The sequence below is a fragment of the Cucurbita pepo genome, chromosome LG10, assembly GCF_002806865.2.
Source record: "Cucurbita pepo subsp. pepo cultivar mu-cu-16 chromosome LG10, ASM280686v2, whole genome shotgun sequence".
In the NCBI taxonomy this organism is placed as follows: domain Eukaryota; kingdom Viridiplantae; phylum Streptophyta; class Magnoliopsida; order Cucurbitales; family Cucurbitaceae; genus Cucurbita; species Cucurbita pepo.
The window spans coordinates 8,754,312-8,770,821 of record NC_036647.1 but is presented as its reverse complement, the minus strand read 5'-3'; the positions used below and the strand labels follow the sequence as shown (position 1 = coordinate 8,770,821).

The window sequence follows — 16,510 nt, the reverse complement described above, 5'->3', positions numbered from 1 at the left end:
TAACAATAGTAAACTAGATTTTTATTGCATAAAGAGAATTAGGTTACAGCCATTCCCACCATACATTCATTACATGGACACATTATCATTTCCTCTTCCTTACCTTCTCCCTAGGCTATTATTAAATGATATGGTAGCATTAGCAAAATATGAACTTAAGCATACAAAGACATTCACTTAAACTTGAATTTCAATGCTCCATCTATACATTTCCTCGGTTGGGATAGGGACGGTGAAGGTGACTAACCCCGTTGCCTCGTCGTACACAAAGTCGGTATCTATCTTGTCCACACTGCATTTTAGAGGTCGTTGAGATGAGTATACACCAAACCTTCCACACCCTCGAGCTTTCAAGGTGATTGTGGCGGTTGGAGGTCGATCATTGGGGAGAGCGCCGGTTAGCTCAGAGGCAATTTCACCGTCGAACTCTGGTAATGGTTCGATCGCTTGGATATCGACTTGCTCGATGGCACCACCGATGTTGAACATGTCGAGTAGACCGATTGGTGCAAACGAGATGTTTGAGGTGATGTCCTGAAAATCAAAACATCATTTTGGTCAATCTATAAAATGCGTTGATAAACAAAGAACGAGATATAGAGTGAAGAAGTTGCGTACCGTTAGAGGAGAAATATGGAAAAGATCATATTCTAGAGCTTTGAGGGTCACTGGAACCGAGGCACCTTTTGGCAATCGAGTCAATTCTCCTAAAAAAACAAATCAAATCCCTGTTAGGAACCAGAACTATACATAATGGTATGATATTGTCCACTTTGAGCATAAACTCTTGTAGTTTTGCTTTCGGTTTCTCCGTAAGGTCTCTTACCAATGGAGATGTATTCTTTACTTATAAACCTATGATCATCCCCTGGGACTTGCTCCCAACCATGCTCAACAATTTCTCTATCAGTTCTATAAAAGAGAAGTCTTTCATGAATCTTGATTACGAGTAGTGATCCAAGTACCTGATCGATAAGCATAAACGATAGAATCGCCCTTCCAATCGGCACTGGCAACTTGGGAAATAGCATCGACATCGGCTGCACGGACAGAGGTGGTGAGGGTACCTGGAGACTCGTCGTGAATGCGAGTCTTCTTCGTGATCCTGCACCAACCAGCACCCTGGCAGTTGAATACTCCAACAACACCAGAACACTTGTTCATATTCCAAATTTTGAGCAGGCTGCAAAAGCGAGAGAAAAACACTTATTATCACCAATTGTCTGTAATGAGAGGTGTGAGATCCCACATCAATTGGAGAAGAGAACGAACATTCTTTATAAGGGCGTGGAAACCTCATCCTAGAAACCAGACACATTTTAAAAACGATATGCAACAAACCTGGTGCCATCTCTAGCTGGATCGTTGAACAGAGAGTCACGTGTCGGTCGGCCAGGTAACTGTGCACGAAGAACTGATCCATCAGGAAGGACTAGCTTCTTCAACAACTCAAAGTTGTGGGTGCCCGGCTTGTCACTGTGATAAATTACAAAAAGTTAAGTCATTCTTATTACCATACTTGGACCCGGACCCGAAAGCAGACAAACATGTTAAGAACCAGGAATCTCCACAATGGTATGATATTGTTCACTTTAAGCATAAACTCGGATGGTTTTGCTTTTAGTTAACCAAAAAGCCTCATACCAATGGGATGTATCCCTATCCCAACAATCCTCAACAAAACACGTCATGGACATAAACTACCTGACATAGATTGCACATCCACCGATCGCACGAGCAGCTCCGTGATACTCTGCTGTAGGATGTAAACTCTGAAAAGCAAAGCAAAGATAAATGAGATGAGTTAGAGGCATAAAACGACTCGTAATCGGCACGAGTGAGAACGAATTCAGGCACAGAAAGTTTCTTACATGGAACATATCCCAGTCAGGCTGCATGAACTCTCCAAGGAAAAGAGAATTGTAAGCTACAGAAGAGATATGAATGGTGTGGGAGGCAGGATCACGAGGGTAATAGTCATTAGAAGCTCTCATAACCGCAGTCTGTTTGGCACTGTAGAGACCATCGGTGTTGTGGCACATACAGGCAATGCAACCATTGTCAGAAAAGTTTCGAGCAATTGACGCTTCGAGGGCCTGATGGTAGCTACGAGTAAGCGCAACCCGACCACCATGACCAGCACCGAGGGTCTCGATGATGTTTTGCACATCGACCTTTACACCATCGATACCACATGAAGCCAAGTAGGAATGAAGCTCGTTATAGAAATTGAAGACTTTCTTTGGATGAACAAGGCCAATCCCATGAACAGCAAGGCTGTCTACAACTATGTCTGGTTGGTTGCTCAACATGCCCGGTGACTGGACTGGGTATGCCAAAGCAGACTCATAGTGCTCCAGCCCTGGACCTGCTGGCTTCACTCCACCCCAATAACCAGCTAAAGCATGCCACGCATACACAAATCTGCATTATATATGGGTTAGAAATTTGCTTTTCCAATTCAAATTTGTGGCCCAACAGCAATTGAACACTTACTTCACATTATGCTTTTGCTTGGCATCATCAACAACCACCTTCAGGCCTGGGACTTGCTGCTCATTGTTCTTCTCATTTTTCTGAAACTTGTGGTTTTCTTTTATTCCAGAAAGCCTACTCGCAAACCTACACAAATAAGAAGTGTCATCAAGTGATTAAGCAATCAATTGCTTGATCTAACTCAACCCATAACCTCTATTATAACAAAATCCCATCATTAAATGAACTTCACCCTCATGCGAGCATAAAAACTAGTAGTATGTCCGTGAGATCCCACATCAGTTAGGGATGTGGAAACCTCTCTCTAGTAGACGCATTTTAAAAATCTTGAGGTTTCAGGTTTCACCTCAAAGAGGACAATATCCGCTAGCGGTGGGCTTGGGCTGTTACAAATGGTATCAGAGTCAGACACCGGGCGGTGTGTCATCAAGGACGCTGGGGGGTCTCACATCGATTGGAGAAGGGAATGAGTGTCAACGAGAACAGTGGACACCGAAGGGGGGTGGATTGGGAGATCCAATATCAGTTGGGGAGGAGAACGAAGAATTAGGGTGTGGAAACCTCTCTATAGCAGACACATTTTATAAACCTTTGAGAGGAAACCCGAAAGAAAAAGTCAAAAAAGACAATATCTGCTAGCGATGGGTCTATATGTTGTCAGATTATAACAATCAAGGACAGCGGAGTGACATCTACGTGGAAAATGTGTATTAGTGGCAAAAGAACAAAACAGCATATAACATGGGAGATGTATTGTTTTATTCCCCACTATAAAATGTTCCACAACTAAGCTAAGATGATCACAATTCATTTCATCAACCAATTTCTTCAAATAACCCAACATAGATTCGATGAGATATGCACATAAGTTCAATACAAAACCAAATAGTGAGACAGAGTTCACAAGAGAAAGATATCTTACTGTGCTCCTTCTTGTACAACACAATCAGCATCCCTTGGTTTGCTCTCAATCTGTTGCCAACCATCATCTATGATCAAGAATTTTGGAGGTGCCCCTCCCTCTGATAGGCTGCAAGCACCCCAAATGTTAGCAATTTAATCTCAAACATCACCAATATATGAGTATTAACAATTTTATTACCTTTCGAGACCTTCCATAACACCCTCAGCGGTGACCTCGGTGTAAAAAGCATCCCAAGTACACCAACCAAACCAGTCAAGGAAGGAAGGTAACTACAAAAGACAATACAACACAATTGAGACTCCAAGAACAGAATAGCATAGTAAAATTATACTGTCAAAACAAGATTATCTCCTACCTTTTTCTTCTCTCGGTGTAGAAAAGTTTGCATATGCTTTTCAACAGCCCTGTTATCATTATCAAGTTACCATTACATGTCTGTAAAAAGGAAAAAACGAAACAACCCAAGTAATTTGGAAACTTACTTCACTGCTTGATTGATAACTTCAAAGGGATTGGTCCCAGCATGCATATAGACAAGAGAAAGTCCTTGGTTTGTCTCAACAGAATTATCTCCTGCAAAATCAATTCAAACACCAACAAAAACAGGTCGTTTCGTTTCTTTGTAACTTGATCCTTCCTATATTCTCCTCCAAGTGCTATAAAACTCCATTATTTGATTCATTCCTGTGATGGTAATTAAAAGATTTCTCCAGCGAGGTTGGTTCTCATTAATGACAGCTCCACCCCAACAGAAAGTTATATCTTCTTCATTACCGTCCACCAGGATGGAACTATTGTAAGAAGTGACAGACCAAATAAATAAGACAGCAGGGTGTGTGTGCATCCTACAACAGATGATAATTGTTTGTTGATTATGATCTACTCACCACTCTCGAGGCAAATCTCCATCTCATTCTTTTCATTTCCCTGCAGGGCAGCACGGAATTGACCTTCAAGGAGAGGAAGGAAGACAGTGTAGATGGTGGATGAATTATCAGGATCCTCCCCTTCGGTTCCCTTGCTCTCCATAAGCAGGAACTGTGTCTCAAAAGGGATGTCTCTCCCAGATGTTCCCATTCTCTGTGTCATCCACCATAACGTGAAACGGAAACAACACAGGAAGCGCTGACCCCTGATATGAAATGGAGCAGAAATTAGAATAGTTCATATCAATCATCCACAATAGCTACTTATTAAATCTACTCAGCTCAGGGATCAAAGAGAACTTCAAAGTAAATGTTAGGAATCACGATTCTCCACAATGGTACGATATTGTTCACTTTGAGCATAAGCTCTCTGGCTTTGCTTTGGACTTCTCTAAAATGCTTCGTACCAATGGAGATATGTTCCTTACTTATAAACCCACGATCATTCCCTATATTAGCCAACATGAGACTCCCTCTCAACAATCCTCTCCTCGAACAAAGTACACCATAGAGCCTCTTCGATGCCTATTGAGCCCTCAAACAGCCTCCCTTTAATCGAGACTTGACTCCTTCTCTGGAGTCTTCAAACAAAGTACACCATTTGTTCGACACTTAGTCAATTTTTTACTTGTTCAACATTTGAGGAAACTTCAATTACTTGCCATTTATCGATTTATCTATGTTCATACTGTAAAACTTAAACTACTACTAAGAGGGTTTTTACTTTTACTTACTCTAAAACACCCACAGGGAAAACGTGCAGACTTTTACTGTTGGAAGCAGTGGCACCAATGAATGCGCCAGCAACGAGTCCAAGGCCTGATCCTGGAGTCAGCACAATGTTGTCAGGCACGCCAGTCAGTATGGTCTTCCCATGAACCACCAAGTTGCCATCGTTGATAGAAATCTTGGGTGTGATCGTCATTGTTGATCACCAAACAGTCGCTGCACGATATTAAAATAGAAAATCATCATCAGCCAATCAGAAAGGATTTAAAATATATATATATACACATATATAAGAAGTTGGAATTCAACCCAAGTGTCTGAACTAAAAATCATAAGATAAATCAAGATTGCCTCTTCATTGGACATCACCAACACCAACAACAAAACTTAAAAGTTTTCAGCAAGATCGTGGGTTTATAAGCGATTTATCTTAAGTTTATAAGTAAAAAATACATCTCCATTGATACGAGTTTTATTTTTAGAAATCAAAATAAAAAACATGAAAGCTTATGCTCAAAATAAACGCCCAACAGACAAGAATCAAACTGGTTTATGGGCCAGCAAACAGCAGAGAATAAATAATTCATAATTGAAAATATTTGACCAATTTAAGCGAATATATATATATATATATATATATATATATATATAGAGGATTAAAAAAAAATTAAAAAAATAAAAACATAAATAATCTGGTTTAATTATTTTAAATATTAAATAAAAATAAAAATACAAGGGAATATTATATTTGAAATAAAAACATTTTTATTAGTTGAGAGGAAAAGGTCAACAAAAAGGAGGAGGAAAGAAAGAAGAAGAAGAAGAAGACACGGATTTCATTTTTTTCTTCACCGCCGTGTGAAGGGAGACGACGCCAACTGGCTTACTCCGGTTCCCCGGGCGGGAAGGAAAAAAAAATTCATAAACACGGAATATTCGTTCATACAAGGATATTGATAAGCGAGAAAAACAATAAAATTCATCTTTGGAAGAAAGCGAGGGTGAAATGCAAAAGGGAAAAGTGCAAACACAGAGAACAATACAGATACGCAAAAGAGAATCAAGAAGCCGTCAAATTCGATAATCTCGTAGAAGATTGAATCTCTTCAACTCATCGATTTCAGACCTAATTATTTTTGCGTTGTTCTATTCCGATTGTAAATTTCTTGGTTTCCGTTCTATTGTAACTTTTTGGAGGGAGAGGTATTTCAGTTAAGTCCATGAATAATCAGATTAAAATCTCACAAATCGTCGTGATCTGCAAGAAATTAGGGGAAAACGCTTGAGAATCACAGAGAAAGGTAGATCTGAGCTACGATCTAAGAAAAGGATGTTCGCTTAGGGTTCAATCTCGCTACTCTCGGCCGCCTGAAGCTCGATTCGAACACAAAAACTCGGAATCAAACACAGAACCAAAATCACCAGTTCATAATTACGAAATCAACAACAGAATGACGGCCACAATTTTGAAATCCTTCAAAATCCGAACGGAGCAAGAACAGCGAGATTCTTGGCAAAACCGCAGCTCAAGTTCCGTGTATGTTCAATCAACACTCCCAACACCAGAGGAAGGCACAAATTCGAAACAGATACAAAAAAAAGAAAAGCACAACACCAAAGCCTCCACCAGAAGAACTCACCGATTAGCTCTTTAGCGAGAGAAGTTGCAGAGCGGCCGGTCTCCTCACCAGAAGCTGAGAAGAAACTTGAAGAAGAGCGTTCCTGTGAGGAATGCTCTTGAAAGAGAAGAAAAAATGGCAAGAGAAAGAAACTAAAGGAACGAAGAAGAAGAAGAACAGAACGGCCGTCTGTGAATGGAATTTGTTCACACAGAAAACACGATCGAGTGAGTTGGGGAAGAAGAAGAAGGTGGTATTTATACGGGTCGGAGCGTTAAACATCGAGCAAGTTTCAGGTGCAGATCGCATCAGATCACGACACGTGGAAATTAGTTTTATCTTGGATATATATATATATATTATTGTAATTCCGTCTCTTTTATGACTTGCTAATTATTACAGAATCTTTTATTAATTAATTAGTTGAAAATGTCCCTGTCACCGGTAAATTTTGACATTAAAAAAAAAAAAAAAAAAAAAAAAAAAAAANCTGATTTTTTTTTACCATTTATTTTACATCATAATTTTTTTTATTTTTTATTTAAGCTTAGAAAAAATTTAAATAGTTTTATTGAAGTACATCATCATATAACTTAAAAATTCGACTAATTTAGCCTTTGAATCCAAACAATATCAGCTAGTAGACGTATTTTAAAATCGTAAAGTTGACAGTGATACGTAACAGACCAAAATTAACAATATTTATTAGTAGTGAGCTTGGACTGTTACAAACGGTACTAGAGTCGGACCACCAAGCGGTGTACTAGTGAGGACGCTGGCTCCAAGAGGGGTATACTAAGAGATGCCACATTGGTTGGAGAGGGGAACGAAAACCTCTCCTAATAGACACATTTTAAAATTGTGGAATTGACAGTGATACGTAATAGGTCAAAACGGACAATATCTGCTAGCGGTGAGCTTTGACGATTACATTTTTTTTTTGTTTAGATTGAGTTAAATTTTCGAAAAACAAAAAATTTGGGTCGATTCGTGAATCGACATTTATTTGGTCAGGTCAACTTGATGAATCCGAAAATCCAGTTACAATTCAATTCAATCCAACCCTACCTTAATTTTATGAATATTAATAATATTTGACTTTATAAGTCGTTGAATTGAATTGAGTTGTCGTGTTACTAATCTAACTCATCGGAAATTCAATTCAACCCCGAACCAATGAGTCTTTCCAACATATTTTGTCTTTACTTATGAATTGGGTTGAATTGGGTTGAGTTGTCGAGTTACTAATCTAACTAACCCGAAATTCAATTCAACTACGAACCAACCGGTCTTTCCAGCATATTTTGTCTTTACTAATGAATTAGGTTGAATTGAGTTGACTTGTCAAGTTACTCATTTAACTAACTCGAAATTCAATTCAACCATTGACCAACCAGTCTTTCCAACATATTTTGTACAAATAGTAACTTTCATATTATCACCGAGTTATTAAATTATATATATATATATATATATATATATATTATTAAATTGAGTACATAATATTTAAATATTTGAAATATTCGGATTAAGTACATAAAATGTATTATTCAATTGAATCTAAAGTTGGTAGAATCACATTCCGAAATTGGTTAGGGAGGAGAACAAACCAGTATTTATAAGTGTATGGAAACCTTCCCCTAGCATACGCGTTTTAAAGCCTTGAGGGGAAACCCGAAAGTGAAAGCCCAAAGAGGATAATATCTGCTAGCGGGGGATCTGGGTCATTACAAATTACTGGCTAGGTCGATTGAATTTCTTAATTCTCGACATTTTATAATATCGATATTTAAAATATTTAATAAAAACAAGGGGTTTATTTCCACTTTTTGGGTGCATACCCCTTGTGTTGGACTTGCAAAGCTTAAAAATAAATAAAGAAAACATATTGTATTAAAATAATAATTATTAAAAAAAAAAAATCTAAAGTTTGTGGAAAAAAAAGTAGGTAGTTTTATTTTATTTTATTTTTAATTATTTTTTTAATTTGGTTTCCCAAGTGTGATCAAATATGGCGGTTCCAGGACCACTGCTGACGTCACTTAGTTTAGGTAAAAATAAAACAGGCCAACTTGTCCAATTCCCTTAAATTAATAATTTATTAATTTATGGCGTTGGAGCTCATTCTCGACTCTGGACAAAATTTAGATGTGTAATACATCTTTACATACGATCCACGTAAGTGTACATGGACCCACCAAATGGGTGTATACGTACCCCTTGAGCCTGCCCTTCAACTAATACAGACTCACACTATCGTAATCATGCTAAGATGTCGGCATGACATATCATATAGAGGTATTATACGTCATACAACATGGAGGTCACATACGTCATAGCATCACACAATGCGCAATACAAGACATACAATCACAAAATACAGTACGTAGAGAGATACAGAGCACGTGTCATTCATACTTCAAACCAAGTTAATAGTAGAGCTACTTACTATAGTGGTCGGCTGGAGCGAGCCGCTTACTCAAATTCATCAACCAAGTGGCTAATTGTTTGTATCTACATAATAAGTGGATGAAATTGTAATAATAATGAGTAGATGAGAAAATTCTTCGAGTGTACGAAAAGTTATCAACCAACACACGTAAAAAAACGTTGGCAAAAGGTTGAATGATATCATGAATATCATGTTATTATTAGCGATATCTATGGGGTAGGGTCGGGATAACCTTCTCCATCTCTATACCTACTCCTTTTTTCATTCATCATTCTCACGAAATTTTTTATTTATATTTACAGGAATCAGGGTGGAGATTCTCGACGGAAAATACATGGGAATAAGGTTCTCCAATATAATATAATGTTCTACGAACATAATTTTAAAAAAAATCAAAATTCAAGTTGGTTCGGTTCAACCCAATTTAGTTCTAGAGAAACTTATCCCCGCTAACAGATATTGTTCTCTTTGGGCTTTCCCTTTCGGGCTTGCCCAGATCCACCGCTAGCAGAGATATTGTCCTCTCTGGGCTTTCCCTTTCGGGCTTCCCCTCAATGCTTTAAAACGCGTCTGTTAGGGGAAGGTTTCCACGCCCTTATAAATGGTGGTTTGTTCTCCTCCCCAACCAATGTGGGAGGTCACAATCCACCCCCCTTCGGGACCCAATGTCCCCGCTGGCACTCTTTCCTTCCTCCCATCGATGTGGGACCGTCCCCAAATCCACCCTCTTTGGGGCCCAATGTCCTTAATGGCACACCGGGAAAGGTTTCCACACCCTTATAAATGGTGGTTATTCTCCTCCACAACCAATGTGAGACATCACAATCCACCCCCCTTCGGGGCCCAGCGTCCTCGTTGACACTCTTTCCTTCCTCCCATCAATGTGGGATCGCCCCCAAATTCACCCCCTTTGGGGCCCAGTGTCCATACTGGTCCTCGCTGACACTCTTTCCTTCCTTCCATCAATGTGGGACCGCCCCCAAATCCACCCCCTTTGGTGCCAAGTGTCCTTATTAGCACACCGCCTCGTGTCTACCCCCTCTTTGGGGAACAACGAGAAGGCTAGCACATAGTCCTCCGATACCATTTGTAACGCCCCAGATCCACCGCTAGCAGATATTGTCCTCTTTGAACTTTCCCTCTCCAGCTTCCCCTCAAGGCTATAAAACGCATCTGCCAGGGGAAGGTTTCCACACCCATATAAACAGTGGTTTGTCCTCCTCCCCATCCAATGTAGAACATCACATCAACCAATCCAACCTAACTCAATTTCTCAGATCATCGAGTTTCGAACCCTTTAATATTTTTATAATTATATTTAAAAATACGTTAAAATATGTAGGTATACCAAATTATAAATCATAAAAATTGTTTAGCCTATGTCAAATCAATAAATGTGACAAGGCCTTAATGGCAACATTAGAATACTTTCATATTATATGCTTTATTGGGAGTTTATATTATCTTTACTATAGAATACAAATGCTTGATTGGATTCCAATTCACATGTTTGTTAAGAATTAAAAAAAAAAATAAAAAATAAAAAATAATAATACAACCAATTAGGGANAGCTATTTATATATTCTTTATTTCCTTGTTTAATTTATTTCCATTCAATTTAATTTAGCTTTAATTATACAATTTGTAATTTATCATTATCCTTAATAACATATATGCTTCATCATTCCCTTCCCACCATTCAAAATAATTTATTATTATTATTATTATTATTTTCCTTTTTGAGATAAATGTTATTTATTGTGGATTTTTTTTAAAATAAAGTTGTTTATAATTAAAAATAAGGCATAATAATAAATAGCTTAATAATAATAATAATAATAATTATTATTATTATTATTATTTTTCTATATAATAAAAATTTGAACTCGACATTTGATGGTTTCAGTATTTTTTTTTTGTCCTCCTGTGGCTGAGACCATGTTAGATTGTCTTGAAATAATTTTAAGAGTGATGGCTACAATTCTCGATAGGTTACCGAACATAAAATTGCTCAAAGTTAAACATGTTTAACTTTGAAGTTCTTACGCACGTTGCTGATATAAGTAATGAATTTCAATTATTTTAAGCGTTTTTTATCCATTATATTATTAGAATCCTTTTAAGTGTTCGTTTGTACCGCTGTTATTTACTCAAATGTAGGAGTGTTAAAAAATAAAAATAAAACTCAATGACCGGAAAAATTCAATTAACTCAACTCAGCTCGTATAATTTGAATGAAAATTTTATGAGTTTAAATTAGTTTACAAGTAATGGGTCAAAGCGTACAATATCTGCTAGCGGTAGGTCTAGGCTGCTACAAATGGTATCAGAGTCAGACATCGAGTGGTGTGCTAGCGAGGATGCTTGGCCTCTAAAGAGTGGATTTAGGCTGTTACCAATGATATCAGTGCCAGACACGGGGTGTGCTAGCGAACGCTGACTCCCGAAGGAGATAACTTTTCTTTTGTTTTTATTTGTTTTTAAAAGGGTAATAAGAGAAATTCAACCATTTTTTAAAATAAAAATTAATCATGAAAGGGTAGATACCAAAGAAATATATTATTATTTTTAAAGGGAAAAAATCTTTTATCCAAATTAAAAAAAGGGAAAAATCTATTCAAGTCGACGTGGATCATTTATTAAATTACGCACACGGACTGGTCACCCATGGGTTGTGAGCCACCTCAGCACCTTTGACGAAGCGAAATTTGTCTTGAACTTATACAAGTGGGACTCACAAGTAATGGGTAGGCTTAAAGTATGTTTAACACGTGTCATGTAACGTCAGATATTTACTTCAATTTCGCTTATGGCTTCGCCTGGCCGCCTGGCATGACCATGCCACGTCATACAATCACTCTCATGCCATTTTGTTGAAAGTTTTCTTTTTATGTTTGACTTAAATGATACTGATTATTAATGATACGTTGTAACTTATAAATATTTGATATTTAAATTTTATAATATTTTATTTATTAATACGTGTATGCTAGATAAGCGGAATTTTTTTTTTAAAATAATTCGACAATTTAACCCAACCCGATTGGGTTGTGAACTCTATTCAGGTGGCTCAGATCACCAATTCGTCAAAAGATTTCTCTAACCCAACCTATTTTCACCCTTATTTTTTTACCATACATTCGTCGTTACCAAATTAAAACAAAATCCTTCAATTTAACCAAAATATAACCTAAACTTCAAAAATATTATGATTTTTACTCTCACGTCAATTTTAGCTAATTAAACCGTTAATTTTAACCTATGCACCAATTAAGCTCATTAGCACAAAGGTTCGAGAGTATTTTTTTTTTTTATAATTTTATATTTAATTAACTAGGGCATACATGGGTTAGGTTAGAAATTTTGTTTCGACCAACTCAAAATTTTTAGTTGGTAACACCAACAACCTGACCCAATCCAACCCAATTCGAGTTGGGTTGTGTTGGATTGTCGGGTTATTTTTTTTCATTATTTAAAAAAAATCACATTTTCTCTGCATTACATGTTATATTAATAACCAAAAATCTTATAAAATACAAAAATAAAACATTTACAAGTCACAACGTATCATTAATATCGGTTACACATGTTAAATATTTTTAGATATTATAATGTGTCGTCGGGTCATATGAACATTGGTATAATTAATAATATCGGTATAAAATATATATTTCTTTTACACATGTTTGTTCATAAATTAAACTTGTCTAAAAAAATTTGATTTTGAAAGCGTGAAGAAAAAAAAAGAAAACGTGGCACAAAAGTCGAAGAGACAGGGAAGATATTTATAGAACCAATTATTAAATTCAATTAATCAATCATTTCATTATTTAATACTTAATCATTGTACTTAGTTAATGTTAGAATCTTTGTCGTTTAATCATCATTAATTCACTCAAACCTAGGCAGCCAATCGGAATCGTCCGTGCCGACTTCAAAGTTTTGTCTATATTCACAAAAATGTCGAGATCTCAATTTTACAAAATATATATAAAAAAAAAATGTCGAGGTTGATGAATATTTATGAAACAATAATACATTTTCACGTTATTAAGAAAAACTTATAAGAATTGAAAGTTACTACTTGTGCTAACAAGACAGACCGACATTTTTAGTTGCTTAATCATAGGAACTCAAAAATTAAGCGTGTTTGAAAGAACTCGTGTTGATCTGTGTGGATAGTTTTTGCTCTTACAAATAAGAAACAATGAGTAAGTAATGTGACCATATTGTACCGAAACTAAATAAGTTTAATTTCCCCAAAAAAAACAAAAAGCTCGTTGAGAAACCCGAGAACTCAATAGTCAATACGAACATGAAGACAAAATAAGGCATCTCCAAATTTTTATACTAATAAAAATAAAGAATCTATCACGATTTAAAGTTACACAAAGAATTTGGTTTCGTTATTTGGCCGATTAATCAGCTAAGTATGTATTCATTTCCGTCATTTGTTTTAAAATTAACAAACAAATATCATAAAGCAACACGTGCTTTTGGGCTTGTGTGAGAACGTAATGACACTTTACTATATGCATGTCACAACTTATTTAAACAAAAACGTTTTACGTGTGATAAGCTTAAATAATAATTAATTTGTCATATTTGTTTGTGATAATATATAAAAACATTTTTACCTTAGTTTAATAGCGTACGTGGGTCATGGGTTTCTCAGTTACGGTTGACGGTACCGTCGCATCAAAGACCACGGAACCTGCCTAGTGTAGTTGCATTTCTATTTTGTAGATCTTAGGTTAGTCTGGGGCATCGTTTTAATCTTTTATTTTATTTATGCATTGGATATTTCTCATTGAAGTCTACGGCATCGTTTTATGAAATTATCTTAAATGAATATTTATGCATAAAAAAAATAATGTCATGCACATAGTAGCGGCTCAGGTTCCTTTAGGAATTAGGGTTCTTATACTACTGTTTTGCAACTACTTTGGTCATGGGTTTGGGGATTTGACTCGACCCGGTTTTAAGTAGGTTGCTATATTTTTCTTTTTCGACGATGTTCGTGTGGCTATCGTAGTGGAAATTGCCCCAAAATTGGGGAAGTTTGAGCCCGAGACCAGCCAAATTGTTGGAAATGAAAGTTTATGATTAAAGCTGATACAGTCTATCGAGTTTTCGGGTCAAAACTGATATTAACTCCATAATAAATTATATTATTTAATTATGAAAACATAAAGCAATCAAACCAACAAATAATATCTAATTTTGGAATTAATTTCATTTAAAAAAAAAAAAAAACACATGAGATTTAGTGTAGGTACGGCCGCAGCGGATCCCTCCCCTTTAAGACAGCCCAACCCACGTTGGGTGGTTAGGTTTTGACACTTCTCTATATTTTTTTCAAAAATTAAAATAAATAAAAACAATTAATTAATTACGTGCCGTCAAGTTGAAGCCACGTCAGTAGAGAGAGAAAGAGAAACAAACGCCACGTCATCACTTTCCTTGTCAGATCTGACAACAAACAAAATCATATTGTTTTTGTCTAGTGGCCATTGATTACATCATTTTGGGAATCTAGGCATTTAATTTTGTTTGTTCCTTTTAATAAATATATTCCACGTGGCACCTCTTTCGTTTTTCCACGTGGACACTGCCACGTTTGCTTTTATTTTAGTCTATCTAATTTCTTTTTAGATTGACAAAAGCTAGTGGGTGTGATGAAAATTGAGGTCCAAATCGACCTTTTTGTTTGAAAATGCAAATTAATTTGTTTTTAATTTATTCCCAATCAATTATATCTATATATATATATATAATTAATACGGATCATAAGTCAATTTCTTAATGCTTCGATTTATCAACAATTATTTGACGTTTCAATATTTTTGATATGCTATCGTTAACTTTGAATCTATACCATTTATATATATATATATATATATTATAAAGTTTAAAATATATAAATATTATAGTTTTATTTAAAATAATATTTTATTGTTACAATAATAAACACGATTATATGGTAGAAAAAGTTTATTCTTCGACAAAAAGTTTATTCCTTGCTCCACTTATATGTATCAACTTATAAATTTGAGTGCTTATTGACTCCCGTGAACATAACTATGAGATTTCACATTAGTCTGGGAGGGGTTTGAGAGGGGAACGAAACATTTCTTATAAGGGTATGAAAACCTCTCTCTAGTGAACGTGTTTTAAACTTTGAGTGAAGGACAATATTTGCTAGTGGTGGGCTTGAGTTGTTACAAATGGTATTAGAGTCGGACACTGGGCGGTGTGCCAATGAGGACGCTAGCCCCTAGGAGGTTGGATTGTTAGATCCCACATCGGTTGGAGAGGGGTGAAAACGTCTTCCTAGTGGATGCGTTTTAGAACTTTGAGGAAAAACCCAGAAGAGAAGTCCAAAGAGGATATTATCTGCTAGCGGTGGGCTTGAGTTGTTACAAATGATAGCAGAGTTAGACACTGGGCGGTGTGCCAGTGAGGACGCTGGCCCCAAGGGGGTTGGATTGTTAGATTTCACATTGGTTGGAGAGGGGTGAAAATTTCTTCATAATAGACGCGTTTTAAAACTTTGAGGAAAACCCAGAAGGGAAGCCCAAAGAGGATATTATCTGCTAGCGGTGGGCTGGAGCTGTTACAATAACTCAGCAGTAATTGACATGTACTCATTCTTTTAAAGTTGAAAGTTCATATATGATACTCATTTCTCGTACTAACAAGAAAAATAAAAAAAACTTGAGAGCTTATCAGAATGAGTCAACCGGAGTTGAGTGCTTATTAACTTAAGTGAACATAACTGTGAGATCCCACATCGGTGGGAGAGGGAAACGAAAATTCCTTATAAGGGTGTGAAAACCTATCCCTAGTGGGCGTGTTTTAAAATCTCGAGAGAAAACCTAAAAAGGGCAATATTTTCTAGTGAGTTTGAGCTGTTACAAATGGTATTAAAGTCAGACACTGGTCCGAAGAGGGTTGGATTGTGAGATCCCACATCGGTTGGAGAGAGGTGAAAACCTCTCCCTAGTGGAAGCGTTTTAAAATCACGAGAGAAAGCCCAAAGACGACAGTATCTACTAGCGGTGAGTTTAGGCTGTTAGAGATGTTTCAAAAGATGATTTTGTTTAGTAGACCTAATTAAAGATCGATAAAAACTGACAGTTAGCCAAAACGATACTCTATCGAAACAAAATATATAAAAACGACATATCGAGATTCCATTTCATCTTAGTATTATTTTATACCACCAATAATGACGAGGCATCTTTGTTACAAAAAAAATGATAGTCATATGCTTATTTCATTTCATATTGGTACAAAACAAAGCATCTTTGCACAAATGGGAACCCTCTCTATTTCCCATCGTCTTTCATATCTATCTCA

General features: G+C 36.5%; 1 protein-coding gene across 1 annotated transcript; it reads right to left on the bottom strand.

Moving 5' to 3' along the window:
• Nucleotides 1-6,939, bottom strand: LOC111804563 (probable galactinol--sucrose galactosyltransferase 2). The gene is made up of 14 exons (XM_023689415.1): nucleotides 6,717-6,939; nucleotides 5,082-5,292; nucleotides 4,309-4,553; nucleotides 3,904-3,994; nucleotides 3,777-3,825; nucleotides 3,599-3,690; nucleotides 3,419-3,526; nucleotides 2,497-2,622; nucleotides 1,872-2,424; nucleotides 1,705-1,772; nucleotides 1,342-1,476; nucleotides 966-1,183; nucleotides 619-707; nucleotides 1-534 (listed from the first exon to the last, which is right to left on the bottom strand). The coding sequence occupies exons 2-14, from the start codon at nucleotides 5,270-5,272 to the stop codon at nucleotides 178-180; spliced, it is 2,322 nt and encodes a 773-aa protein (XP_023545183.1). The 5' UTR covers nucleotides 5,273-5,292; nucleotides 6,717-6,939; the 3' UTR covers nucleotides 1-177.
• Nucleotides 6,940-16,510: the final 9,571 nt, after the last annotated feature.

What these genes read in the sequence shown, in the direction of transcription:
- LOC111804563 (XM_023689415.1), bottom strand. Translation starts at nt 5,272, where the DNA reads ATGACGATCACACCCAAGATTTCTATCAACGATGGCAACTTGGTGGTT. An exon ending in GTTATCAATCAAGCAGTGAA is followed by an intron (nt 3,826 to 3,903) that starts GTAAGTTTCCAA and finishes TAATGATAACAG; the next exon opens with GGCTGTTGAAAAGCATATGC. An exon ending in CTGACTGGGATATGTTCCAT is followed by an intron (nt 1,773 to 1,871) that starts GTAAGAAACTTT and finishes TTTGCTTTTCAG; the next exon opens with AGTTTACATCCTACAGCAGA.